The sequence below is a fragment of the Lissotriton helveticus genome, chromosome 1_1 (genome assembly GCF_964261635.1).
Source record: "Lissotriton helveticus chromosome 1_1, aLisHel1.1, whole genome shotgun sequence".
Taxonomy (NCBI): domain Eukaryota; kingdom Metazoa; phylum Chordata; class Amphibia; order Caudata; family Salamandridae; genus Lissotriton; species Lissotriton helveticus.
The window spans coordinates 1,658,171,286-1,658,198,991 of record NC_136057.1 but is presented as its reverse complement, the minus strand read 5'-3'; the positions used below and the strand labels follow the sequence as shown (position 1 = coordinate 1,658,198,991).

General features: G+C 45.2%; 1 protein-coding gene across 4 annotated transcripts in view; it reads left to right on the top strand.

The window, feature by feature from the left end:
- Positions 1-27,706, top strand: part of LOC144829924 (retinol dehydrogenase 16-like) — a 120,227-nt gene that overhangs the window by 20,524 nt on the left and 71,997 nt on the right. For 2 of the 4 annotated variants that reach the window (XM_078688869.1, XM_078688867.1), the window contains exon 2: positions 16,784-17,110. In XM_078688869.1, coding sequence (XP_078544995.1) covers positions 16,795-17,110 — 316 coding nt within the window. In that variant the 5' untranslated portion in view covers positions 16,784-16,794. The remainder of the gene's footprint in view (positions 1-16,783; positions 17,111-27,706) is intronic. The other 2 variants (XM_078688868.1, XM_078688870.1) reach the window with 1 other exon arrangement.

Below are 27,706 nucleotides of genomic sequence, written 5' to 3'. Positions count from 1 at the left end.
TTCTTTAGGTTTTAAAGTGTTCATGCAATTTGTGACTGTATTTTAATGGCGTTCTGAGATGCACAGCTGCTAATATGATCCACGTCAGGTGTGACATGCAGTTTCACCAGTAGACGGTGTGCGACAAATAGACATGTTGACAAAATCACAAATAGAAAGATATGCAAGTTTATAGATTATTCGAGAAAAAGGGTGCAGTTTGCGTTCTCATACAATCATCGGAACAATGCCATGTCGTCCTTAACTGGTATGAGACAGTCTGATTCAAGAAAGGTTTTAATGATGGCGTAATGGCCAGAGCTGCCGACTTTGGGAAAACAGGCTCGAGCATCGGCGTTGGTTCAACATGGTGTGATTCTGGGCAAATCACTTCATCTCCCCGTGCTGCCTACCAAAAATAAATGGGTCCTTGTGTAACGTAAGAGGTGCTCATATAAAGCGCTATAATTCGTGCTATATAAAACTGCATAAAATAAAAATAAAAAAGCACGCGAGTCGTGTACCTCAAAGCCCCAGCCAAAGGAATTGAGGGAAAGAGCGGCTTGTGTGACACGGGGACAGAAGGTCAGCGCCGCTGGCTTTCTCCTTCCCCATGGCCTGATAAGGTTTTCAGAAGCGGGGCCCTTGCGATGGCGGCAGCATGTATGCTCCGGCGCGTAGGCCATTCTGGTCCTGCAAGACTTGGAGCCATCTTCGGATGGAGGTTGAGTGAAAGCGCGAAGCAAAAAAAAAACACGTTCCGCCATTAACAAACCCCCTGTCCCGGCTGCGCACGTCGTGCAGCCTTTGTACGCAGAACAAGCACGCAAGTGGTGCGCACGCGTGCCACAGCGAGACATCTGTTTTGCATTATCGGGCACGAAAATGCAAAACAGATGTCGGGTCTGCGGGTAACCGACACCAATAGACCTTGGGCGGAGCAATGCGCCTGCCTTTGGTCAATTGCGTGCTCTCTTTGTTGAAAAGACGCACGCAAAGGCCAATAGCGTGGGGCAAAACAAAAAGCACACGCTTAGGTTAGTTTTAGAAGCCCCTACATGAGGTCAGACGCTGTTACAGGCTCGACCTAAAAAAAGAATTGGGGGGGACTAACCTAGTTAGGCACTATGCAAGTGACATCACGGCACGCGACATCATAGCGTGCAACATCACTGTGCGCAACATCATGACGCAGGACATCACAGAGTACATGACATCACACATGGCATCACAGGAATTGACATCATATAAAGTGGCATCACAAACCACAACTTTACACGAAGTGGCATCACAAGTAGTGACATCAGAACTAAAGCCCTCACATATAAGTTTTGCAGGTCTATCATGTGTATGTTTGAGCGCATTGAGAGGATAATAGCACAGTGAGCTATGGAAGATGAAATGGCACTTCGACACCTTGTAATCCCCCATTTTTATGTACCATATCCTGTACATTCATTTACAAACTTGTATCATTTATTGTACAAGTAATATGCATGTGTTGCTGTAAAGCGCTCTGAAACCCTGCATTGGATTGATTAGGGTTTTATCCGGAAAAAATAGTGGTACTTAAATTAATTCAGCACCTCCTCAGGGGAAGTAAGCTCTATATAAATGTAATTTGCTTTGTGTAAATACTGGGAAAGACCTACACATCTGATAATTACAGTGCATGCATATCTCCTAAATAGGAACTGAATAAAGTGAAAAGCTCTCTCTCTTAAGTATGTGTGAAGTGCCAACAAGGTGTGAGCCTTTGTTTCCCATCCGCTTCATTTGCATCAGGTGTGAGTTTCCTGACTGCTCCCAGCCAAGAGACTCAAACAGAAGGAGGCCTGATGACCCCTCAAATTAGGCCTTTGTTATGGACCCAGCAGGAATCTTAAATAAGAAAGCCCCATCCTGTCCCTGCCTGCACCTTGTTGCTTGTTACAGATGGAAAAGCAGATAACGTGCAGGCGCTGCTGAAAGTGTCCCTGTGTTTGGAAATTACACCGGGCCGAGTTCAGCACATTATTCAGTGGGGCCGAAATTCTTGGCAGGGTGGCCGGCGTTCACCCTGTGAAAAAAGTGGGTGGACGCCATCCACACGCGGGTACCCCTGACTTGTGCCCTGACCCGAAGGTATTGGAGCGCTTTACATGAACACCAGTTAGGTTACACAAGGACACACTCAGGTTTTTTTTTCTTCTTGGCAGGCATGTGGAGAATAAATGATTTACCCAGAGTCACAAAACGCCGAGGGTCCAACCTGGACTCCCAGCTCCAAATACGGTTGCCTTGGCCGTTACGCCACACCCTCTCCTTTGCACTTGAAACGTAATCGGGGCCACATTTTGATAGGTGGCTAGAGGGCTAAAAAAAAGTCTTTAAAATGGTTTCAATTACAATCGTGACCAATACATGTGCTATTGGGAGCAGTTAATGTTTCCCGGGCCCCTCCTCGTGACCGGGCAAGCGTTCTATCGCAGACTAGGTCATGCAAAGACCTGAAGGTTTGGAAAGCATATCAGCTGATGGGTCTCTGCTTTGGGCTGATTAGTAGATGCGCAGGGCAGCTAGGTGAACTAAAAGGAGATATCTGCAAATAAGATAGTTTTGCATCAGCATACACGCAAGTCGCTACTAAGCAGGACTGAAGTATTCTCACCAGTTTGTTTGTTGTCCAGTAAAACACAAAGTCTATAGTCCGGAATTTGCTTGCTGTGTGAGGGTTCACTCAGCCTGAGTTTCCATTACACATAGGGCCTCATTAGGATGATGGGCGGACTTTGCCCGCCCGTCATCCCATCGTAAATCGGGACCGCTCGCCATAAGGGCGGGGGTCCCCGGGGTGCTATTAGGATGTGCCCGCCACAGTGGCGGGCACATCCTGTATTTTCAGCATTGTGGCGGGCCCCCAGAATAAAGTACAGGTGGGGGGTGCACATGGGGGGGGTACCTGTGGTACCCCCCCCTTCATTGTCATTTACAAAGCGGCAGGCACCGCGCCGTGCCTGCCGCTTTGTAAATGACAATGAAGGGAGGTACCACAGGTACCCTCCATGTATACCCCCCACCTGTACTTTACTCTGGGGGCCCGCAGGGGGCCCCCAGAGTGAAGACTGCATGCCTTTCCGTGGCGGCATCGCCGCCGCGGAAAGGCATCTAACAAAGCCCATTGTAATATGGCTGGCGGTGTCTAATAGACACCGCCACTATATTAAACATTTTCCGCCTCGGCCGCAAGGCGACCGGGGCGGAAAAGTGGCGGGCAGTGTTTTGCTCCACTGCGGTCTCCCCCGCCATTGTAATATGGCGGGGGGAATTCAGGGAAGGATGTCGGGCGGATTGCCCCCGCCAGGCTGGCGGTAGCCACCGCCATCCTGGCGGGGGCAATCCGCCCGACATCCTAATGGACCCCATAATGTGCAACGCATTTGAGGTGAATAATAAAAGCATATATGACAACAGACTCAATTCAGGTGGATGTCTCTGGATTTTTGAAGCCAAAAATGATTTGTTGTGTCTGTCTCCCGCCTAAAATGCCTCTACTTCAATATATGTCAGTTGGCTACATTCACCCGATTTTTCTTTTTAAAACCTTCCACTTTTCACTTTTAAAATGTTGGCATTTATGAATGTGATTGAACAAGATGGTTTTAATGTGCAGAAGTAAGTTGGCCACATCATAGAGCATTTTTCCATGACTTTCAGCCATGCTGTACATCAGCCGTGCTGCTATACAACATGGCTAAAAGACATTGACAAAGCCAATAGCTCTGGCACTGCAGAGACCAATTGGCTTTGCCAATGCTTGTTTTATTTCCACTGGCATTGACATAAACATATCCGTCTTTTCAGAAGAATACTTTCAAAGTGGTGACAATGATAGGATTTCAAATGAAGTAATGAGAACCTGCCCAATGCAGCCTCGCCCTTGGACAGGCTACATACGAACTTCCCAGATCCAGAACGTACTAAGGATGTTACAGTGTATTACTGCATAGAGTCTGGACGTGGTACCCTGGACGACAGGAAAGTCATTAAAGAACAGGAGCAGTGTGTAAAAAATGTTTATGTGACAGATGTGAGTATGCAAACCTTAATTCCAGTGGCCCACTGCTTTAAAAATACTACTGTAATTAATTTAATACATCTAACTTTCCAATGCATATACATTCTCTCCCTCTTGGGCAAGCCTATCAGAAATTTTGTTTAGACCCAGGGGCCCCTTCCGGTTTTCTGGCAGCATGAGCGCATGTCATAATAATAGAAAAAATGACAATAACTAAGGATACCTTTGGAGGCAGCGCAAAAATATGGCCCCAACCAGTGGGTCTGATGTTTCCTCCCTCATTATGAAAATCTCACAAAATCTGATACATAAATACATTTAGGAGCAGTAGTGGAGAAGTAGGTTCAAATAGCCGCATCTGCTTGACCTTGTGAATGTCCAGCTCTTGGGCCTACCAGCACCACCCCTTATGATCTGTCTCACCGACCGACCAATCCCATGGCCTACTGGCCTTCTTCTCTTCCCACAAACCCCTTTTGTTCTAGCCTGTCCAGTCTGAAATAAAGCATAATCTACTCAAATTTTCCAGTCCAAAATCAAGCATAAACCTCTGCACCACCTGGTTAGCTGACATCTGGCACAATGGAAAAAAGCCTGTTGAGAAGGAACTTTCCCGCCCTAACCATAAGCTCCTCCTTTCCTTTTCATCGACTTCTTGAATTCCATCAGAAACTAATTAATTTCACATACAGGATAAGTGCCACCCCCACATAAATCAAACATAGTCATGCTTTGCATTTCTATTTCTTTGTAACCATGTTAAGCCTGCACACTCAAAAATTTCCAATCAGTTTATTTTCCTCTTTTCGTTGTTGATGGTGGCTTACTCAGATGTCCCTCTCCAAACTCTTCAGTCCAAACAATTCTTGTAACAGGCTAAAATAATTATATTTTTTTGCAAAATATCTTAATAGTGTTCCTGTGTGCTCACACCATATAGTCATCTACTGGGTGAGCTGCGGGAAACTTCTTTTCATGTCATCCTTTAGTGCCTAAATTGCACATTGATTCCTTTCCCCCAGTTCAGTATCTTCTGGTTCCACCAGGACCGTATATTGCTACTTCTAGAGTATTCCGCTTCAACAATTTTCTCTATATAGATTAGTTATATTCCTGCATTTTTTACTTATGCCCCAGTCGTAATACCCATCATGTTCACCATCTGTTTTCTTATTACTTTTCATAAATGTTCTGGTAGTTCAAAATAGTCTGGACTCCCCAAACTCCAAACTGCACTCCTGTGTCATGGAACAGGCTTATTTTTGTTTTAGAGTTTGGCATTACCAGATAAACCCCTACCATCGACCCAGCAGAGAACAGTATTCTCACTGGGGAAAAGGTGACAGGAGCCCCAGTATTGACTTGGGAATTGGTCATCCACACCCTTGCCGCTTTGCACCAGAACCTGCTCAAGGGAAATAGCAACTTGATAATCCAAACAATTTTTAGAACCTATAACAACAAGCATTTACAATGCAACGGTTTCGCCTTCGGAAAAGTTAGAGCTATTGGCATTGTAAATGACAAACTTTTTATTTATGTGTTGGTTTTGAAAACAGATAAATAAATGGCATTGTCATTTACAATGCCAATAGCTTACTCTGTCGCAAATGCGAGACGTATTGCATTTGCACACACACACCCACACAAGAGCCCCACACCCACACAAGAGCCCCACACACACACAAGAGCCCCCCACACACACACGAGGCCCACACACACACCACACAAGAGCTGATGAATAATACAGCAAGAAAGAAGAAACAATGGCAGTGCTTCCGGGTGGGGGTAAGTGGGGTGGCAAAGTAAACAAACCTGATTAGAGACCGATAAATGCTAACATTTGCAAAGCAAGTTAAACATGTGTGCGAGGAAAATTGGATAAGGGCGAAACAAAGGAAGACAAGCATTGGAAATGCAATAGGTCTCGCATCATTAGAGTTAGTGCTTTTAGAATTGTTTATGGGTTTTTTTTGAAAATCTTTAGCATTTTTGTTTCCTGTAGCCAATGCTAAAGAATTACAAATAAAAAAAGCCATAAACATTTCTAAAAGCTCTAACTCAAATGCTGCGAGACCTATTGCACTGTCGGCTGGGGTTTTTTGATGGTGCTGTGCTGGGAGAGAGAGTGGGGAGGGGTTGGAGAAGGGAGGGGGCGAGACCTTCCCTGCATCCCATGGGGGATGCAGGGAAGCTAATTTCTGTTTGCTGAACTGTGTTGTCACGGGGAGCGCTTGGAGGGAGGATCAGAAGGCAGGATAGAGGGAACTGATTGGGTTTAGACTGAGGCAAAAAAGCGGGAGGGGGAGCGGTGGGCAGTAATTTAGGCAGCTAAAGAAGAGATAGCGAGGGGTCTGGTTAAAGGGTGAATGGGGGGGCGAGGCCATCTAAATGAAGGAATTTTTTCCAGATAAGGAGAACAGGGTGGGTGATGACTATAATCCAGTAGGCGGTCCCTCACATCGGATCTGTGCGTTACGGGGTTGGCACCATTCCGACAATACACAGACTAATTTAATGTTACAAACATAAGGAGAATACAGTTTAAGAAATGCACATAGCAGCCAAGGTTTTGGTTTGCTAAGTGTGACATTTTCAGTGGGGTGAGTGACGTGTTAGCCGCTGTGAGTGCCGCTGTCCGGCGGCAGGGGTTGGGTAGTGGGTAGTGAAGTGGGTTTGTGAAGCGCTCTGACACCTTCGGGTAAAGTCTGCGCTATATAAACAAGTTGTGAGGAGCCTGGAAATAATTAAAAATGTTCTGTCGCACGGCCTGAAAGATGGGAGGGAGGTGATGCGGGAGAGACATATAGAGACAGCAAGACATAGAGAGAACGAGCGGCAGACACAAATAGAAAGAATATGAGAAAGGGTCAGAGAGGGGTGAGCTGCAGTGGTGTCAGGCGGCAATAGGTCCATTGCATCTGTGTGCCATAGATATAAAAAAAGAGGCATTATCTTCACCAAGCTAACATACTGTGATTGCTGAAAAGAAGCATAAACAACCAGATGACAAGGCTGGAATGTTTAGTACTAATGCTTTACAAATCTGCTTAAAGCCACGGCTTTAGGAAAGCCTATTTACTTCCATGTTTTATAGAGCACGCCGGGCAGCCCGTCTCTGGGGCAGACAGACCTGGATTTACATACGTGGAAACATACGGGAACTTCGATCCCGAATTTGCTAGCGGAGAGGAAGCAATTTTATTGGGTCGTGCCAAATATGGAGAATGAAATTCACCGGAGCTATAACTGCCGGCCAAACCTGGGGACTGCAGAGCACGGTATTCTTAGTTCACGTGTTCATGTTTTTGGAAAAATAACGCATCTATTTGAATTTTGGAGCCGGGAGATGCGCAAGTTGAAAGAAGTGGTTTCCCATGAGGTTACACATTTTCTGAGCGCTGTGCAGCAAAACATAATTTTAAATGTTTTTGTTTAAAGCTTGTATTTCCTGGCGAGACAGATCAGTGTTGCCCCTCATTTAAGTGGCCTGTTGCTAACTGTGGAAAGGTTTTCAAAACCAGCATGCGCAACACCCCTCAGTGCGAGGTCAGTGTGTATCCCAGATGGGAGGTTTAAAAAACAAGCAGAAACACGAGAGACGGCCTGCGGCCGTCAAAGTGAAGTGGACACGGCGGGAGGGGGCGGAGCGGGGAGAGCGGCATGTGGGTGTTAAGAAGCCGGGGCCTTTGAAGTGAAGCTAAGCTTCACTTCAAAAGGTGTCGGAGGAATGCGGCTGAGGGAACAGACGGCGATTGCGGCTGAGGGAACTGATGTGCACGCGCTTTTAAGCTCAATGCACATGCGCATTGAGCTTAAAAGTCACGCCACGATTCCTTGCAACTTGGTTAAAGACTGTTTAAGCCGCAATAGGCTCGCAAGCTCGATGCGCATGCGCATCGACAGGCGAGACCTAAAAAAGCACGTAACAAAAGAAAGAAAGATAGAAAAGAAAAATGGAAGAATGGAACAAGGGATGAAGGGAACTCTCTTCCGGCGGACCTTTCTAGAAAGGGTCCAGAATGCGCAAAGTGGAGTTTTCATTTAGACAGCCTTGGGAAAGTCACTCATGATGCTATCTACTTTAGCATAGGAGAAACCAGGATAAAAACACGTGAGCGTAAAGTAAATGCGATTTTAGGAAAGTCACATGATCGAAAATTAAAGCACAAACTAAGAATGTCAAGAAGGTAGGAAATTACAACCAAACATGCAAAAATGTGTCATCCAAATTACAAATCAACTGCAATGCTATGACAAAACAAAATACAAACTAAGGGAATGAGACCTACAACTGCGATAATATTAAAAGCATATCAGGCGTCACATAATTACACGTTGCCACATTGTTAGTACCAAGTGAAAAAGAATTATAATACATTAGGCACTGCAAACGTGCTCTAGTGCAGCCTCCGGGCACCCGTTTGTACCTAAAACATGATCACTACTATCAAAACATATACAAATATGTTACGTTGGAAAATTAACCATGGTCTGTATTGTTTAGCATTATTGTGCACAAACACCAACGCAGGGTTGCTTCAGAAAGGTAGAGGCTCCTAATTAGGTTAATTATGCGAAACTGTGTGCCTAATCCTTGTCCACTCTCAGTAGCATAAATGTGGCAAATAGCAGAAGCCGATTTAACAGTTGTACACGCTCCCGTGAGCTCGCCTGCCAACCAGCTGCTAATTTCAGCCGGGAGGCCAGTGAAGCCTGGGGCTCTGCAGGGGTCGGGGTCGCCGTGTTGCTAAGGCATGCCCCGGGACTCTTTCAAGCTCCTGAAGCCCACTGGCCAATGAGAGCGCTCGGACCCAGGAATTCTCAAAACCTCCCACCCAAAACCCCTCTCCAGAGTTTTTTTTGTTCAAAACTATGGCCATGCCTCTCAGAGACTACAGCCCCGCTCCATCTGCATGTCGATTGACACACAACACGTTTGCACGCCGCGTTTGGAGAAAAAACTAGTTACTGATAGCATAATTAAAGAAGAGAGCGCCGTGCTGTGCCGAGGAGACCCGCTGTCAGACTCTTCCGTGAAGTGCACAGGGGGGCAGGAAAGGCACGGACAGCGGGAGGGGGGGGGCGGGAACGGCACACGGGCAGCAGGAGGGGGGGCGGGAACGGGCACTCACCTGGACTTCTTCCGGCGGCGGTCGTCCTGGAATGAACAAAACAAACCTTAAAAAGAAAAAAAAAAAACGCCCACCGCCGAAAAGGGGTGGGATGAGTAAAGATCGCGGGAACGCCCACGAATCTCTTCCGGCCATGACGGACAGATGTCTGTTCCAATGGCTAGCCTCCATTTATGGAGCTAGCCAATGGAACAGAGGGCGGATTCCCAAGCCAGATACTCTAAACAAAAGATTTCGCCTTGCGCGAAACGCTGCTTGCGCAGCTTTTCGCCAGGTCGAAACCTAAAAAGGAACCTATATTCAATAATTCGGTATTTGGAAAACATTGGTTAGCTTGGAACCACAGCCGTACTTGTGTGTAAACTATCTATAGATACAGTACCGAAAGAAAGAAAATCAGTCTTCCTCATTAAAAAAACACATTGGCCCGCCGATGAAGTCTCTGAAAGAAACCTCAGTCTGATTTAAAGGGTTCGCCCCTTGATGCTGTCCAGAAAAGTTTCTCTTGAATACATAGGAACTCAAAATCTCCAGCAGTTTACAGAGAACAATGAACATGACTCTTTCAGTACAGACACACCGTTTTTTCAGGTTGATCCGGGATTCAAGAAGCATGGGTGTGATTGTGTTGAAGAGGATATATACCTATATACCTTATAAAAACTATTTTAAACAAACATGGAGCAGGGAAATGTTTTGGGTGCAAAAAAGTCGAGTTTGCAATCCATTCTCTCTTATCGTACCTTGTACTTTTCGTTTTTGCAAAACAATAGTGACATCTCAGCAAAACCTGGGCTGGTGGAGCTTCCCGCTGTGACTCAAGTTAACCTCAGTATATGTTTGAGCCTGCGACAGTGATAAAGTCCAAGGACACATCAGCCAGGCGATAAAACAGTTATTACTGCTTCGAACAGTGATTGGTCCGGAAAGTGCAAGGCTGATAGCTGTGTTAGGACATGCTTCAGGATTATGTGTATGCATGGCTGAAACATTTTCGTCCTGGCAGATCAGTCTTGGAGAATGTAGGGCGTTGCAGTGGCCTCACGGCGAAAGGTTTAGTGGGATTTGATAGTTCATTACCTCCTCGCCCGTCTACCTGGATGCAGTCCTTACATTAGATAGTTCTCTTGCACACAAGGGTTGACGCAAGAAAAGTCTGCACCTGCTAACATCTGTGGCTAAGAATATTTTTTAGTGATGGTGCTCATGAAACCAAGGAACACAACCCTGTCTATTCCTTCATGGGCAAAGCCCAAAAGACAACACAAGAAATATGGAATCAGCACCCATCAAAGAAATATCTTAAACAGTCTCTGGTGTCAACGGTAAATCAAGAAATGAATCTCATAATAAACAGGTCCGGACTTGGATGATGCTTCTTTTTCAATTCTTTATTATGATGATCCAAAACAGATTAAAAATCCAAAATTACATGCAAATTTTTCCTTTTAGCCAACGCGTTTCGTCTCAAAAATGAGACTTCTTCAGGGCTCATAAAGCTGTCTTTGTCAAAATAGTGCAAGAAATGGTAGTTCCTTTATCATAATGGATTATTAGATATTCTGTCAATCAAATTCTGTGTCTTGTGTCGACAAATAGGGCATGGTAGCCAGGAACGTAACGAACATCAGCGGTTGAGAAGCACCAGTGCTGCTCAACCAAAAAGAAGCATCATCCAAGTCCGAACCTGTTTATTATGAGATTCATTTCTTGATTTACCGTGGACACCAGAGACTGTTTAAGATATTTCTTTGATGGGTGCTGATTCCATATTTCTTGTCTTACATTAGATAGTTCTCCTTGCTGGCAGAACCAATTCCCTAGCTGAAACTCAAAAAGTTCCCCCCAAAACGGCCCCTGTTACCCAGGAGCCACCACAAAAGGGAGGAACTAACACACTTCCTGTGACACACCACATCAAAAAGACAACAGTAAAACAGGAAATAGTCAACGGCCATGCCCGGGCGGGAGGGCGGGACTCAGGACTGCATCCAGGAAGACCAGGACTCGGAGAAATGAATATTGCCGGTAAGTAACCAGGGCATTCCCTGACAGTCATTCATCTCTCACTTGTTCCGACTCTGGCCTCAGTTGCAACTGCAGGCCAGAGAAAATAAAAACTCAAGAGCTGTCAAGCTTTCTTCTGTTTCCACCCTACTCATGCAGAGTTTTCTGAATCCAACCTGGTGGCTTTTTTTTGTTACCTCTGGTGATGTCAGAGTGCACGGCCTGTACACACCATCATCTATCAGTGGAAACCAGAACAAATGTGTTGGCAAAGCCAATAGATCTGGCCCTGACTAGCTAATGCTATGGTTATATTATGTTTATTTTTCATTGCAGAATAGGCCACTAAAGTAAAAATAAATAAAACAAAACATGCTGCCAATAAAAGTGGCCAGCTAATGCATTCGATGAAAGAATTACATTAAAAAAATTCACATATTTGGCCATTTTTCTAATAAACCTTTCAGTTGTGAAATGTATGTTATTATCATGAAACAATAAAAACCATCACCTAATCGAGTTCTCAAATCGTGGTCAGCTGCAATGTTACAATGTCAATTAAACACTTTATAACAGCAGCTTTAACAAGCATTGGCAAACCCAATAGGTCTCACCTATGTGAAATTAATTGGCTTTGCCAATGTTTCTTAGTCATGTTGTAACATGGCTGAAAGTAAAGAAAACAAGCTGTATGATACAGCCAGCGTTTACAGTGGCATAGCTCTTTTTCTTACTTTTTTACACTTTCAGCAACGCTGCACTGAAGCAAGCGCTGCTGTACAGTATGGCCAAAAAAACATTGACAAAGCCAATAGATCTAGCATAGGTGAGACCTACTGGGTTTGCCAATGCTTGTTTTCACTGAGCGAGCACATCTACGCCATTGATCAGGCTACTAACATGTAAACAAATAAGATCTTAGATATTCAGTGGTGAGGTTTTTGCTGGGTGCTTTGCTCAAAAAACCATTAGAAGTTCTCTGAATTGTTCTAATAAATCTTTTGAGTGTTACTGGTTGGCAATATACATACTATATAAATGTCCTTAAGCAGTATGCTTCCAAGGGGGGGGGGGGAGAGGGACAAGGATATGCACGTTATCCTCACCTTACTCACACGGGATGTCAAAGTGTATTCTACAAAAAATAGACTAGGTGAAATGTACCTATCAATGTTATTTAATGGACATGCTCAGTTGCGCCCAATTGGCGTTGAAGAGAACTTATAGTTCAAGGTTAGGAGACCTCATGAGCCTTAGCGTGGTATTGGGGGATTCCTTCCTCACTGCTCAGTTTAAGCAACGGTTAATGCACGGTAGAATCGCCTGCCTCCCCTCAACGCTGCTCCGATGAAGTGAAGCAAGGTGAGGATAACGTGCATATCCTTGTCCTGAAGAAGGAGTCGTTGTACTCCGAAACATGTTGACACTTTTCGGTTGATATACCCTAACACGTATATAATCAACCCCACCTTGCACCTTTTTAATAATACCAGCCGAGGGCATAATAAATATAAATTTTCCTACGAGCCAGGTATTTTTTAAAACCCCACTTTTTCCACCTCACCTCACTTACTCACTTTTCTTCACTTAACACACACCCAAACGTAGTTCACTATCAAGTGCTCCTACGTAGCCGCAAGTCGTAGCACGCCGCATTCCGTAGAGGGGTGCGAAGGCCCCGATGATGAAGCATGACACCAAGGGGCCTTTTGGTGTGTGAGGGGCATTTAAACAACACTGTGTGCTCCCCATCACTTTAGGGATCACAACCACTTTCCTGAGTGGATTCCATTTTGTTTAACTATATTGCCAAGGGAGACCGAATCCACTTGTCTCTCTCTCTCCCCCCTCTTTGTTGTATCCAAAATTAAGTCCAGCCTTCGCATTACTCGCTCTTTAGGTGTGCCCGGAGATTTCACCAGTCGCCATCTTGTAAATGCTGGTTGACGTGGGGTAGGAGCGCAGAGTGCCGACCCATGTGTCAAGAGTCACAGTGGCCGCACACATGCAGCCTGCAAACGTCGCTGTCTGGAAAAATGGTTGTCATTGAAATGGGTATCCCGCTAACTACGACCTGGCTAGCACCTAATGGCATTCAGCTGAACAGGTGCTCGATAAGTAAGTTGCCAGAAGTGCTCCGTGGCGTGCACCCACAAGCACAGTTTACGACACTGTTGTTCCAAATGTTTTGTTGCAGGCCGGTTGTGCGGTTTGAGTTACACCCGCATTAGCGTCCCGGGGTTTCCAGGCTCCAGTGTCCGCAGGAGAGGCGGGTACTGGACCTCATAGTTACCTGTTGCTCTTGTCTAACTTTAAATTACTTGAAGGATTCCCCCTGCAAAATAAGAACTTTCTAAATAGTGCTCCAAACCGCTCTCCTGCCGCTTGTAAGCACTGTAAATAGCAGGTGTTCCGGTCGCCCCATGTAACAGGCTCAGTTTGCCGACCTCAGAAGGATGAGAGGCAGAGAGTCGTACCTGGGAAGTGATCCTGTGTCTAGCATGCTATGTAGAAGTTTCTGTGGCGTGGGCATTAACCCATTGAGCTCTCTGCATCTTGAAGATCTTGAGGCCTGCACAGGACCAGGGCACACGTCCCCTCAGGCCGCATTGGAGGGCTGCGGGCTGGGTTACTTGGCAGCTGCGCAGACTTCGCTCAGCCACTTGTCACTCTTTAATTAAAAGCTCACTCCTACTGCTGTCTCCTGTGTGCTGCCAGGGAGGCGCCTGGTTCCCGTCCAGAGCCTTCCTCCCTGCCTGGGTCCATTCTGCGTCTTCCTCCCCAGCCCCCACCCATCTTTAATCTCTGTGCACAGGGGTCCAAGTGCAGCTGTGAGCAGAGGCGTCCAAGAACTTCAGCGCTGCCCAAGAGCCATCTTATAGCAACTTCACACCATTGCTAAAAACAAGAAACAGTAATACGAGATATCACGTGGTATACTACTTCAGTGATGCCAGATCGAGGAGTTTAACTTAAGCTCAGTTTCTAATGCATTTTAAGGGGAAAAAAGAAAACAAGCACGGATACTGGTGCAGGGGCTACAGCTGAAAAGAGCGTGATCCCCTTATACTGGAGACAGGGGTCAAGACCCCACCCCCAACTGCACTACAGGAAAAGCGACTCTACAAAGCGCCTCCTCCTGTTCTGGCAACTCTCCAGTATAGCGCCTGCAGCAGTCCCCTCCCACACATGACAAGCAACAATGACACACATTTAAGTACAGACGGTGACCCACAGGCCCCGCCACACCCGCAGCACAAGAAGTGATGGCTGGAATGCCTCTTGTACCAGCTCTGGGCCGCAGTCGCGCCATATGCAAATCTGCCAGAGCCCACATCGAGGCATACCCCACCCACCTATGCACGCTCACAGCGCTCACACACTCCCCGCGCCTCGGGGCGCATCCGGCACCTCACACTCGCTGCTGAGGTCTGCGGCTGCTAGTGTTTGCTTCACAGGGTTCGTGTCCTGGCAGCTCAGCATGCACTGCTTCTACTGCAGCAGGACCAGGTCTGGTGTGCACATGGTGGAACCCATGTGTTGGGAGGGGCACAGTAAGCAAACAGACAATGGAAAGGAATGAGGGTCACAGTTATCGACCGTGGCTGAGAGTAAGACTAATTTAGTAATTTCACCCATCATATATTTTGTTTTTATCCCACGACGCATGGTTACTGCTTTCTCTATATGCAGTGTTTGCAATGCATTGTAATTACACCCCCTAAACAAGTGGGGCCGCTACGTAACGTGTAGGGAAATTAAAAAAACTTACCTCCGAGAGTCGGCTCGGAATAGGGAGCTGGTCGGGTCTGCGTCTTCACAGGGAGAGCCGTCCGGCCGGTGTGACGAAGGATGCCAAAGAAAAAAAAAAACCCCCGCCCACCGCCGCATTACGTGGGAAAAAAGGGAAAACTTCTACAGAACGCCCACGAATCGCCTCGCACAATGACAGACATATCTCTGTTCTAATGGCTAGCCTCCATTTATGGAGCTAGCCAATGGAACAGAGAGGCAGGACTTTTGTCCATACTGGTAAACAAAAAGTTTTCGCCCTGTGCGAACGCTGCTGCGCAGCAGATCGTGAGGCGAAACCTAATAGAGGTAATGTAAAAAAAAAAAGTAAAATAAAAAGTGCACTTTGAACTAGCCTTTTTGCTTAAGAAAAAGGAACTATTTTTAGGCAGATGTGAACAATGTGCACATGCCTTGGCAACACAGCCAACACTTTTTCAAATACCTACAGCAAATGCCCAGGTAATAACATTCAATTACATTTAGTTGAAACCCCTTAGTGCACACCATAAAAAAATCTAAATTAAAAAAACGTGGTGGCATTTAACATTTAAAAAATACGGCTACATTAAAAATTAACACACATGTGAAACATTAAAACACTGGAGTTTGGAGGCAAATGAACATTCTCAGGCTACTGAAGAAAGCTCAGAATAGCAAGTAGAATATACTGGCTGAATTTCCTCCACTTCAGGTATAGGATTAGGGAGAAAATGTAGCTGAATGATTTTACTATACATTTAGAGCTTACTGCAAAAATTGGAGGATTTTCTGGACATTTCAAAATCTAAATGAGGTCCTACGTGTTTTACTTTGATATACACTTTAGCCCCTTTGTAGACTATATGTCAAGCTGAGAACCAAAATGAAGGCTGACAAAAGTGGAAAAGCCAAACCCCAGAAGCACAGATCCAGCTCAAAGAACAGCAGTCAAAAATAGGGAACACGAGCAAACCAGGGACTAATGTCTCTGTCATCTCTATTTAGTACACCAATCTACAAAACACAGGGGCACCATGAATTAAATGCATTGTCCTCGTTCCATTAAAACACGTTTAGTTGTTAAAAATAGCCAAATACATATTGAAACACATCTAAAATCAATGTAAATTTTCATTTAAGCTATTTATGACAGCAGTTTCTCAAAGTTTTATTTTTTATCTTTTAGTGGTGGGGATCAATACGGTCACTTTACATTTTTTATTTGGAAATGTTTCTTATTTTTTCATTTTTGTTTAGGAAATATTAAATACACCAGATTATAGGCCTTCTAAGAGTCTGGTTGATGGGATAATCCAATTGTAAGTGTGGAGTATGTCCTGTCCATGTATTAAAAGCGCATTAAAGCCGACGGTCCTTTTAATATGGTGGAAGGACTATCCGTCAGGTTTCAACAGAGTATCTTATTTGCTAGATTCCTAATAAAGTTGCATATTATTTGGGGGATATCTTCAATCGCTTTAGGAGCAATATAGATATTCCAAGATGCTATATCACAATATTGCCGGATTTTGATTTATGCTAACAGTTACTCTGTCACAAACGTAAATCCACTTGCGTTCACCCAAATCAGGTACATTTATTTTATATGGAACAATTTAAAACCACTGCGCATTCTAATTTTGTGTTAACACAAGATGTGCGTCATGAAACAAATGTCGAATTTAAGCGATGGTAGAAAAATAAAACTTGGCCAATAATAGATTTGGCTTTAGTATTTACAAAAATAGGAGTTGAGAAGTTAGGCTGTGTTGTATACACAAATTTGGAGAATTGTTCATTATTTTATTGCTCTTCTTTCCTTTTTCACCAGGCAGAGGGTCAATGATGTGGCTGTACTTGCCAGTCCTGGTGGGCCTGTACTTTCTTTTCCGCTGGTACAGGGAGAGGGAGGAGGTACCAAACCTCCCAGGTAAGTATGTGTTCATCACTGGGTGCGACTCTGGCTTTGGGAACCTGCTGGCACAAAAGCTGGACAGGCGTGGGTTGCACGTCCTTGCAGCATGCCTGACGCCGAAGGGGGCGGAGCAACTGAAGGAGAGCACTTCCCAGAGGCTTCAGACGGTAATCCTGGATGTTACCGACAGCAACAGCGTGGCTGCTGCAGCCCAGTGGGTAAAGGAGCAAGTGGGAGACAGAGGTGAGTACAATACCACCTGCTTGTGTTTCTTTTATCCATCCACATAAATACTTTGTGTCTCTGTAGAAGGTAAAGCAAAGTTTTGTGATCACAGATTTCTGCTTTGTTTCTTTAAACAATGTATAGATTGTTGGTGATTTCTTAAGATTGCCATCTAAGGGCATCATTAGCATGGCGGGCGGACTTTGTCCGCCTGCCATCGCCCCGGGAAATGCGACAGCCCGCAATGCATGTGGCGGCCCCGCTCATACAATTAGGATGCGCCCGCCACACTGGCCGCAGTGACAAAAATGCATGTTGTGCATTTGAATGCACAACGTAACAGGCATGACCCTCCATGTGCACCCCCACCCCCCAGAATACCTGGCGGCCCGCTACGGTCCCCCAATGTAAAATATCCCATGCCTTTATGGTGGTGTCTAATAGACACCGCCACCGGTCCTGCCGGTGGACTGTTCGACCAGGTGGAATAACGGAGGATTGTCTTTCCATCCGCCCGGGTCCCCCCCCGCCATATTAATATGGCAGGGGCAAATAGCATGCGGTGGGAGGTGTGCCCCTAAGTTGCAACATAAAATACACAAGCCATTACATTGTTAGCCCATGCAAACTATTGTCCTACCAATCTTTATTTGTATAGACGAGTTATATAGCGTCACGTAAGAAAGCAAATGGCATCATGAAGGCATTTACTTAGTAGGGTACTGGCGGTTGACATATGGTCAAACATACCTCGGAGCAGTGGCAAAATTGTTCTAGCAAAGCAGCCTGGAATGCAAAATACAGTCTGCACAGCAAGCTTTCGCTACAATAATTTGCAATGGAAGTAAGCGGTGGAGGTCCAGATCAGTGGGTGTTTTGCAGTGCCAACACATATTTTCATTGATGGTGTGAAGGTGATGTCTTCACTTTTATACTGAAGAACAGTAGAACCAAGGTGTGAGAAATTCCATATCAATAACAGCACGATTGAATGATCACACTATAATTTTTAAAGTATTCTACATTTATGTGCCCTATTCTGTTTCTCTTTTTGGTGAAACTTGATGCTACCCATGCAATGCATTGAATACCCTGTCCTTGATTGCTTGTTCCTTCCCACTTTTCCTGTCCAGTCTCTGGGACAGTAAGTGGTGTCCGATGTCCTTGCTGTGGAGGTGGGGGAATTCGATGCTTTATTATAATATGGTTTGGCTTAAGGCATGTGCCAGAGCACTGAGCCAAATATCCAAAATTTCCCCGAAATAGACCATTTTAGATTCCTGGGAAATATAGAGGAGTTAATATCATCCAAGAGTCCAATTTACAGTGTAGCCCATTTGACTACACAGTGAGGACACAAAAGTCGATTATTGGGATCAAATGTAGATCAAATTCAAAGCCAAACTGATGTACTCATGTCTGAAGAATATGTTGTAAAAATACAGAATCACTACTGGAAGTCAGAATTGTCTGACAAAGTTTAGTCTCAACATCATAAAGCATACAAGAATTCAGTAATAGCAATGCAGAAAATAAGGAACAAAATCTTGTGATCCTATATGATTTCTGGTCCTCTTGCCTATACACGAGATAAATCTAAAATACCTAAATTAAGCCTGAACTAAGTAGTATTAATTGGGGAAATCCTAATCGGATCCAGTAAAGCAGGACGGTATAAGCATTGTAGAGACATCTGTAGAAGTTTTCCAAAATCTGGACTATTACATAGCATAAAGCCACAAAACAGAAGGATAGCAAAGAGGTGTGTACCCCTCTGAGCCTAAAAGGAATCTGCCAAAAGCATGTGACCACCAATTAAATCTCCACAGAACATTTGAGAAGACCTCATCATATATCCCAGTGCTTTACCACTTTCCTGCAGTAGAACTGGGCAACCTTATTCGTATCCGGATAGCGTGACGGATCACAAATGTACGAACGGGCATATCCTTGCCCAGCATTCACGTTCGTTCCTCCTTACCGGGAGATCCTCTATGCGGGGTTGATTGGACATACCGTCCCACCCATTTTTACAGTGCCCGCTACTGCTTTTCAGCAAAACACTGCACCCTGTACACCCGTTACTCCGGGTTGGAATTATCACCGCTTTAACAACATACAGAGTTACTTGACCCTTACTTGCAGCCCTGAGGATTCTCAGGAATACTTTCCCACATGACGAAGCATGTGTCGGCTAGTTGTTGTTTCCCTTCTGCTTATGAAAACAATTAAAAGACACAACCTTAAGAACCTTTGGATGTCGACCATTCCTCACTTGACTACAAAAAACTTGACAAAAGAACTTTATTGTATATTCATACTCTAACGTGTGCCCAGTACTCTGTCCTAACCTTATTCAATACTCCCATCTCATGGTCCGAACATCAGGATGTTCTAGGATTCCTCACGTCTCTAGATATAACATGAATAGGTGTCCTCCCTTTGTTTGTCTGCGCATCTCGTCTTTGCCAAAAGTTTGTGTACAAAACCTCACTGTCTCTCATACACATTGCATCTTTCACTATGAGACCATATGAATGCACCTGCAAAGAAGAAGCAAACTTTGCAACCCGAGTAAACTTTCACATTGAAGGTTAAACATTAGAGCCCAAATGCTTAAGGCCTTTCATCATGCTAAAGTAGCAAATACTTCAATACACATTTAAATGAGTGGTTATGGATACATATACAGTTACAAAATAAAAGCAGGGTACTCTTTAAAGGAATACTTGAGTATGTTTAGAGTTAATAAAATTATTAGATATTGTAGATATATGTGAAACTGCAATTTGGCATCACTATAAGGAAAACATTAGTATGCACACTCAATTATACAGCAAATGCACCGTCAGTATTCGGGTCAAGTGCACCACTTTACGTTATTGATATTAAAGAACACAAATATATGGTACTACGCGCACGTATATATGGCATAGTCAAGACGTGAAAAGGTGGCGCAACATTACATCGCTCCATGAGGCATGATGTGGCGGTCATTTTCCTCATTCTTACCAATGACCACCCCCTTTGCACATGAAACAAACCCTTGCTGTAATCACAATCCAGGAGTTAATTTGATTTATTCTTTAAATGTATTGGGTGACTCCTTATTATAAAGTTATCCTGACAAACATTGGGCGTCCAGGCTCTTAATGTGAGAATTTAATAGCACAATGTTCTATTTGCTTGTAAAATACTGATTCAGCACAGTTGTGAATCAGTAGTTGTCCAATGTAAATATATATATATAAATATATATATATATATATATTCACTGAAAAAACCATAGGTTATAGACCATATATAGTTAGGAATTAGCATTTACAAAACCTTGAAAATTCACTGAAAAAACCATAGGTTATAGACCATATATAGTTAGGAATTAGCATTTAAAAAACCTTATTTTACTCACACAAAACCATTGAAATTCCATATATAGTTAGTTGCACTAACTATATATCGCGCACCCGCAATCCACTGCTGATCATGTCACATATTACATCATTCATGACATGGTCAGTGACATCACTGATGACATCACTGATGACATCTCAAATGACATCACTGATGACATCACTGATGACAACATCCAGTGACTGTATGTTTCTGAAAAGTTAAAATATGTTTTACATATTGAAGAATGAGTGGATGTAGAAGTGTCTGAACAAAGGATTTAGTAGGTGCATGACTGACTGTATGAGTGAGTGATTAAATGTGTCTCACTGAGTGCATGGGTTAGTGACTAAACTGTCTTAATTTGTGCATCATTATGTCTGTTGTTCTGTAAACTGCTGCATGTGTTGATCAGTAGCTATATGATTAACTATATGGGTTATTGATTGGTTGCCCAAGTATTTGTATGGGAGACTGAGAGTGTGTATGGGTGGCTGGGAGGTGTATGACTCTCTGCATAGATGTATGGGTTCAAAAGTGCATGTGGAAACAGCTGTATGGGTGGTTGACTGTGTGCATGACTGTATTGGTGAGTGAATAGATATCTCAGTGCTACATGTCAAAGTAAGTACATATGTAAAATACAGTACATGTGAGAGTTGACATATATAAATAACTGTGCATAAGAGCCAGTGAATGTGTGAGTGGCTGTATGGATCATTGTGAACTTGTATCCAGGATTGTATAAGTGAGTAAATATGTTTTAGTATATGTTTGAATAAGTAAGGTGTGTTTAACTGTATAGTTAAGGAAATGGAGGTGTGATTGATTGTTTGCATGACTGACTAGGTGTGTGTGTAACTTCATGGATGAGTGACAATCTGCGAGTCTGTGTTTACACTGAGTGTATCTAAGGTTATATTAGAGTCTGAAGAGGTTCATCGTATTATCACATGAATGATGTCATCAGTGATGTGATCAGTAATGTCAAATGAGATGTCATCAGTGATGTCATTTGAGATGTCATTTGAGATGTTATCAGTGATGTCATCAGTGATGTCATTAGTGATGTCATCAATGATGTCATTTGAGATGTCATCAGTGATGTCATCAGTGATGTCATTTGAGATGTCATCAGTGATGTTATTTGAGATGTCATCAGTGATGTCATCAGTGATGTCATTTGAGATGTCATCAGTGATGTCATCAGTGATGTCACTGACCATGTCATGAATGATGTAATATGTGACATGATCAGCAGTGGATTGCGGGTGCGCGATATATAGTTAGTGCAACTAACTATATATGGAATTTCAATGGTTTTGTGTGAGTAAAATAAGGTTTTTTAAATGCTAATTCCTAACTATATATGGTCTATAACCTATGGTTTTTTCAGTGAATTTTCAAGGTTTTGTAAATGCTAATTCCTAACTATATATGGTCTATAACCTATGGTTTTTTCAGTGAATTTCAATGGTTTTTTAATAGCAAATATCATAAGCTGTCGAATGTCAAGTACGTGGTAAGTGAAAACATTTTCGTGTTTATGCACACTGATCTGCTTTGAATGGTGCCCCCCCCCCTCATTTCTATTAGGAGTACTCTCTCTTTGCAGATAGTGAAAGGTAGTTAACGCAGGCCTTTGCCCCCGTTGTAATCCGTCGTGCCTGCTTCTCTCTCCATTTGATTGATTGTTATCCAAGTATTTACTATTTTAGAATTAGTTCTCTTTGGTTCATTCTCTATTTACAAACAAACACAGAGTCGCAATACTCTGTTTAGTCTTTGCAGATAACGAAAAATCGTGTAAAAAAAAAGAAAAGGAATCGAGCAAAATCAGTAGGCCACTAATGGGATCTCTTTTCGACCTCGCTAAAATAGAAACATTAGGAACAACCCCTCATGACAAATACAAAACTAGTGAGATGAACTGAACTCCACACAATGATGGCTGCAAAACAGCTCGGCTCCGCCACCCACCCCGCCCAAAATAACGATAAAGAGCGGCTGCCATGATTGGTTGCGGAATGGCCACGACGGAGCTACGAAATGGTGCTGCTCTCATGCTAACCCCAGCTTCAGTCTGAAACATCCAGAAACACTGTAGACTACCAATTCGATCAGTTCCGGTAGCGCCCCAATGTAACCCGGTAGAGAAGAACTAGCCCTCCCCTCTTTGACTGATGGTTCTTGTTGCCTGTCCCTTCTGTTGTCATTTAACAGAACTATTTAGCCTGCTGAAAGGGGTTGTGTTTCGACCGCTGGTTGGTGGAGACATTTTGACTATATTCTGGACCTGCGTTGTCGCGTAATGCGTCATATGACGCGCCGCGTTAGCGCATCCGGAAGTCATCCGGGGCGCGCAGCGCGTAACGTAAGCATAACAAGTCATGTGACTTGTTAATAAAACTTTTCATTGGTTCATTTTACTTTTCTTATTCTAATGATGAAAGCCTTGGTCATATCACCTAAAAATTACGCTTTTAATTACTTCCGAACATTATTTTTTCTTAAATATATGTTATAATGTTCCAGGCTAATGTACTTTCCCGGAAATTTTACAACTGTCCTGCAAGTAAAATATATTCTTTTTTCGAGAAAAAGAGCGTTTCTTCGTCCCATGACGGAGCCGTTGAGCAAAAGAGGGTCGACCTGCTGTCTTAGTCGCCGATACGCCTGAATATGAGATTCTTATCGATCACTTTATGTTGCAGGAATAGAAAACACAACAGCCCTTGACCATTTATCTTTACTGCGTTCCTTCGTATTATACCTTTTACCCTTCATGTAATTGGTCTGCTTTATTTCACTTGCCTTTTAATGATTCTAAAACAGTGACTATTATTAAAAACTTTACCAATGTATATACTACTACCATGTTTTCTTTTAAAAACCTTTATTGTGAAAATTTCATTATACAAATACGAGCCTATAACCACGTGGGCCTGCCACGGAGCAAACTGTAATCGTATATGATGAATAGACATTTACACTGTAGAGGAACGTAACGGGCGGGCCATTAGGTTGCAAGAACTAAGGTGTCTAACAGTTAAGGAATCGGTGGACGTACATTTTATAATTAAAATACGACAGGGCCAGTTACAATAAAATTATCTAGATATACATTTGCGGGCAAGTACCATGGGTGACGTTAATTCGAACTTTCAACAGTACAGTAATCAATAACACATCAGAACTTAATATCAATAGGGATGTCGAAATATTCAATCAATTCTCGTCCCCGCCCGCCATGTGCTTCAAAACTGCATACGTATCTCGTGATTTCAAGGTTCTGCAACCAGTACACAACAAGGAGTTACGAGTCCCATTTATTCTGGCGCCATTTTGGGCGAGGACGGGCAGGTCCAGGATATAGTCAAAATGTCTCTACCAACCATCGACTATGATGATGTTCATATGCTGTATTTATTAGAGTAACACTCATCTGTCCACATGAAATTAATTTACCACAATCTAAACATGTCATTTTAATCTTTCCAAAGTTCTTCTAAATATTTGGGACCGTTTCCCTTGCCTCTGAAGCTCTCAGTGCCACTTCTTTGATGAATGTACTAGCAGGTCAGGGGTTCTCCTCCAAATCTCTCTTTTATGCAGCACTATAATTAATTGGTGCCACCTCTCCATATGACGATGCATGGTATAGTTACCACAACTATATTTTTTTTTCGGTTCCTCTGGAGAGTTCATCGTGGCAGATGAAGCGTGTAACGTACCGGGCATTTACCTTTTTTTGCATGTACAGGAAAGGAAAAAAAAATCGAGCGTCCAAGTTCTAAGGTGTCCCAGGGCCATTTTAGTGGACCAGGCCCAAATCCAAAGAACAGGCCGCCATTTTGAGAGTCCTCTTGCAGCCGCCTGTCGCTGTAGCATCAAGAGCAGCCGAAACTCAGCTGAATGGCAACTGAAACGGTAAATGGGCGCCCCACTACATTTCAGCATTGTAGGATGACCACACCAGTACAGCAACTTGCTAGACATCACCTCGGTGCCATCCGGATCTCGGCGCCCCACTGCAGATGAAGAGCCTCTCAACTATGAAACCACCACGGTGACATCCGGATCTTGGCGCGTTGTGCTGCCTTCGGCCTATTCGCACATCGGTCCGCTACTGACGCCATCTCACAGGCTAATGGGGTGACCCACGCCGAGTTTCAGCATTGTAGGATGACCACACCAACTTGCTAGACATCACCTTGGTGCCATCCGAATCTTGGCATCTCAACGCCTAGTGGTATCTTCCATACAGAAAATATTGTTACGCTGCCTTTGGCCCCATTCGCACATCAGTCCGCAACTTAGACATCACCTCGGTGCCATCCGGATCTTGGCATCTCAGCGCCTTGTGGTGTCAGTCAGAAAATATTGTTGCGCTGCCTTTGGCCCCATTCGCACATCAGTCCGCTACTGACACCATCTCACAGGCCAATAGGGCGCCCCACGCCGACTTTTACCATTGTACGATGGCCACACCAGTGGCACAACTTGCTAGACATCACCTCGGTGCCATCCGAATCTTGGCATCTCAACGCCTAGTGGTATCTTCCATACAGAAAATCTTGTTACGCTACCTTTGGCCCCATTCGCACATCGGTCCGCAACTTAGACATCACCTCGGTGCCATCCGGATCTTGGCATCTCAGCGCCTTGTGGTGTCTTCTACTCCGAAAATATTGTAGAAAATATTGTTGCGCTGCCTTTGGCCCCATTCACACATCAGTCCGCTACTGACACCATCTCACAGGCCAACAGGGCGCCCCACGCCGACTTTTACCATTGTACGATGGCCACACCAGTGCCACAACTTACTAGACACCACCTCGGTGCCATCCGGATCTTGGCATCTCAGCGCCTTGTGGTGTCTTCAAATCAGAAAATATTGTTGCGCTGCCTTTGGCCCCATTCGCACATCGGTCCGCTACTGACGCCATCTCACAGGCCAACGGGGCGCCCCACGCCGACTTTCAACATTGTAGGATGGCCACAGAAGTGCGACAACTTACTAGACACCACCTCGGTGCCATCCGGATCTTGGCATCTCAGCGCCTTGTGGTGTCTTCTATTCAGAAAATATTGTTGCGCTGCCTTTGGCCCCATTCGCACATCGGTCCGCTACTGACGCCATCTCACAGGCCAACGGGGCGCCCCACGCCGACTTTCAACATTGTAGGATGGCCACACCAGTGCGGCAACTTACTAGACACCACCTCGGTGCCATCCGGATCTTGGCGCGTTGTGCTGCCTTCGGCCTATTCGCACATCGGTCCGCTACTGACGCAAACTCACAGGCCAACGGGGCGCCCCACGCCGACTTTCAGCATTGTTGGATGGCCACACCAGTGCGGCAACTTACTAGACACCACCTCGGTGCCATCCGGATCTTGGCGCGTTGTGCTGCCTTCGGCCTATTCGCACATCGGTCCGCTACTGACGCAAACTCACAGGCCAACGGGGCGCCCCACGCCGACTTTCAGCATTGTTGGATGGCCACACCAGTGCGGCAACTTACTAGACACCACCTCGGTGCCATCCGGATCTTGGCACGTTGTGCTGCCTTCGGCCTATTCGCACATCGGTCCGCTACTGACGCAAACTCACAGGCCAACGGGGCGCCCCACGCCGACTTTCAGCATTGTAGGATGGCCACACCAGTGCTGCAACTTGCTGGACACCACCTCGGTGCCATCCGGATCTTGGCGCATTGTGTTGCCTTCGGCCTATTCGCACATCGGTCCGCTACTGACGCCGCCTCACGTGCCAACGGGGCGCCCCACGCCGACTTTCAGCATTGTAGGATGGCCACACCAGTGCTGCAACTTGCTGGACACCACCTCGGTGCCATCCGGATCTTGGCGCGTTGTGTTGCCTTCGGCCTATTCGCACATCGGTCCGCTACTGACGCCGCCTCACGTGCCAACGGGGCGCCCCACGCCGACTTTCAGCATTGTAGGATGGCCACACCAGTGCTGCAACTTGCTGGACACCACCTCGGTGCCATCCGGATCTTGGCGCGTTGTGTTGCCTTCGGCCTATTCGCACATCGGTCCGCTACTGACGCCGCCTCACGTGCCAACGGGGCGCCCCACGCCGACTTTCAGCATTGTAGGATGGCCACACCAGTGCTGCAACTTGCTGGACACCACCTCGGTGCCATCCGGATCTTGGCGCGTTGTGTTGCCTTCGGCCTATTCGCACATCGGTCCGCTACTGACGCCGCCTCACGTGCCAACGTATTTTCTCCGCATTTTACACCCTATGCCGCATAACAGGTCATGTGACTTGTTTATAAAACTTTTCATTGGTTCATTTTACTTTTGGTTTCCTAATGATGGAAGGCTTGATCATGTGACCTAAAAACAACACTTTTCATTGGATGAAAACTTTTTTTTTTTCCCAAACGATGAAAGCCCCACCTTGTTTCTGGATGTTTCAGACTGAAGCTGGCGTCAGCATGAGAGCACCACCATCTCGTAGCTCAGTCGTGGTCATTCCGCGAGCAATCATGGCAGCCGCTCCCCACCAGAAGCCTGCAGGAGTCGGAGCCCCCAAAACTTTTGATGAATTCTCAAGGCGGAGGGGACGCTTTCGAGAATGGGGTCCAAGACCTAGCAGACAAGCGTCCGATTTCCAAGGTGTCCCAGGGCCATTTCAGTGGACCAGGCCCAAAAAGGAAACAGCCTGCCGCCATTTTGAGAGTCCTGTGACAGCCGCCTATCGCTGCACCGCAAGAGTGGGCGCAACTCAGCTGAATTGCGGCTTTTGACACAGTGGACCAAAAACGGACGGAATGGCAACTGAAACGGTAAAGGGGCGCCCCACTACAACAGATGACACTCCACCTGGACAGGCCCGTTCACCGCCTCCCCCGGGGCGCCCCGCGCCGTTATTCGGAGCAGCATTGTAGGATACCAAAACCAGTGCGGCAACTTACTGGACATCACCTTGGTGCCATCGTTCTGCTGCCTTGGAACTATTCGCGCAACAGTTTGCTACTGATGACCCACCCCCCGCGACGCCCCATGCCGTTATTTGCTGGGTGGCAACTTACTAGACATCACTTTAGTGTCATCTAGATTTCAGCGCGTTCTGCTGCCTTGGAACTATTCGCACAACAGTTTGCTACTGATGACCCACCCCCCGCGACGCCCCACGCCGGAAATCTGGACGTTGTGCTGCGTTGGGACTATTCGCACAGCCGACCGC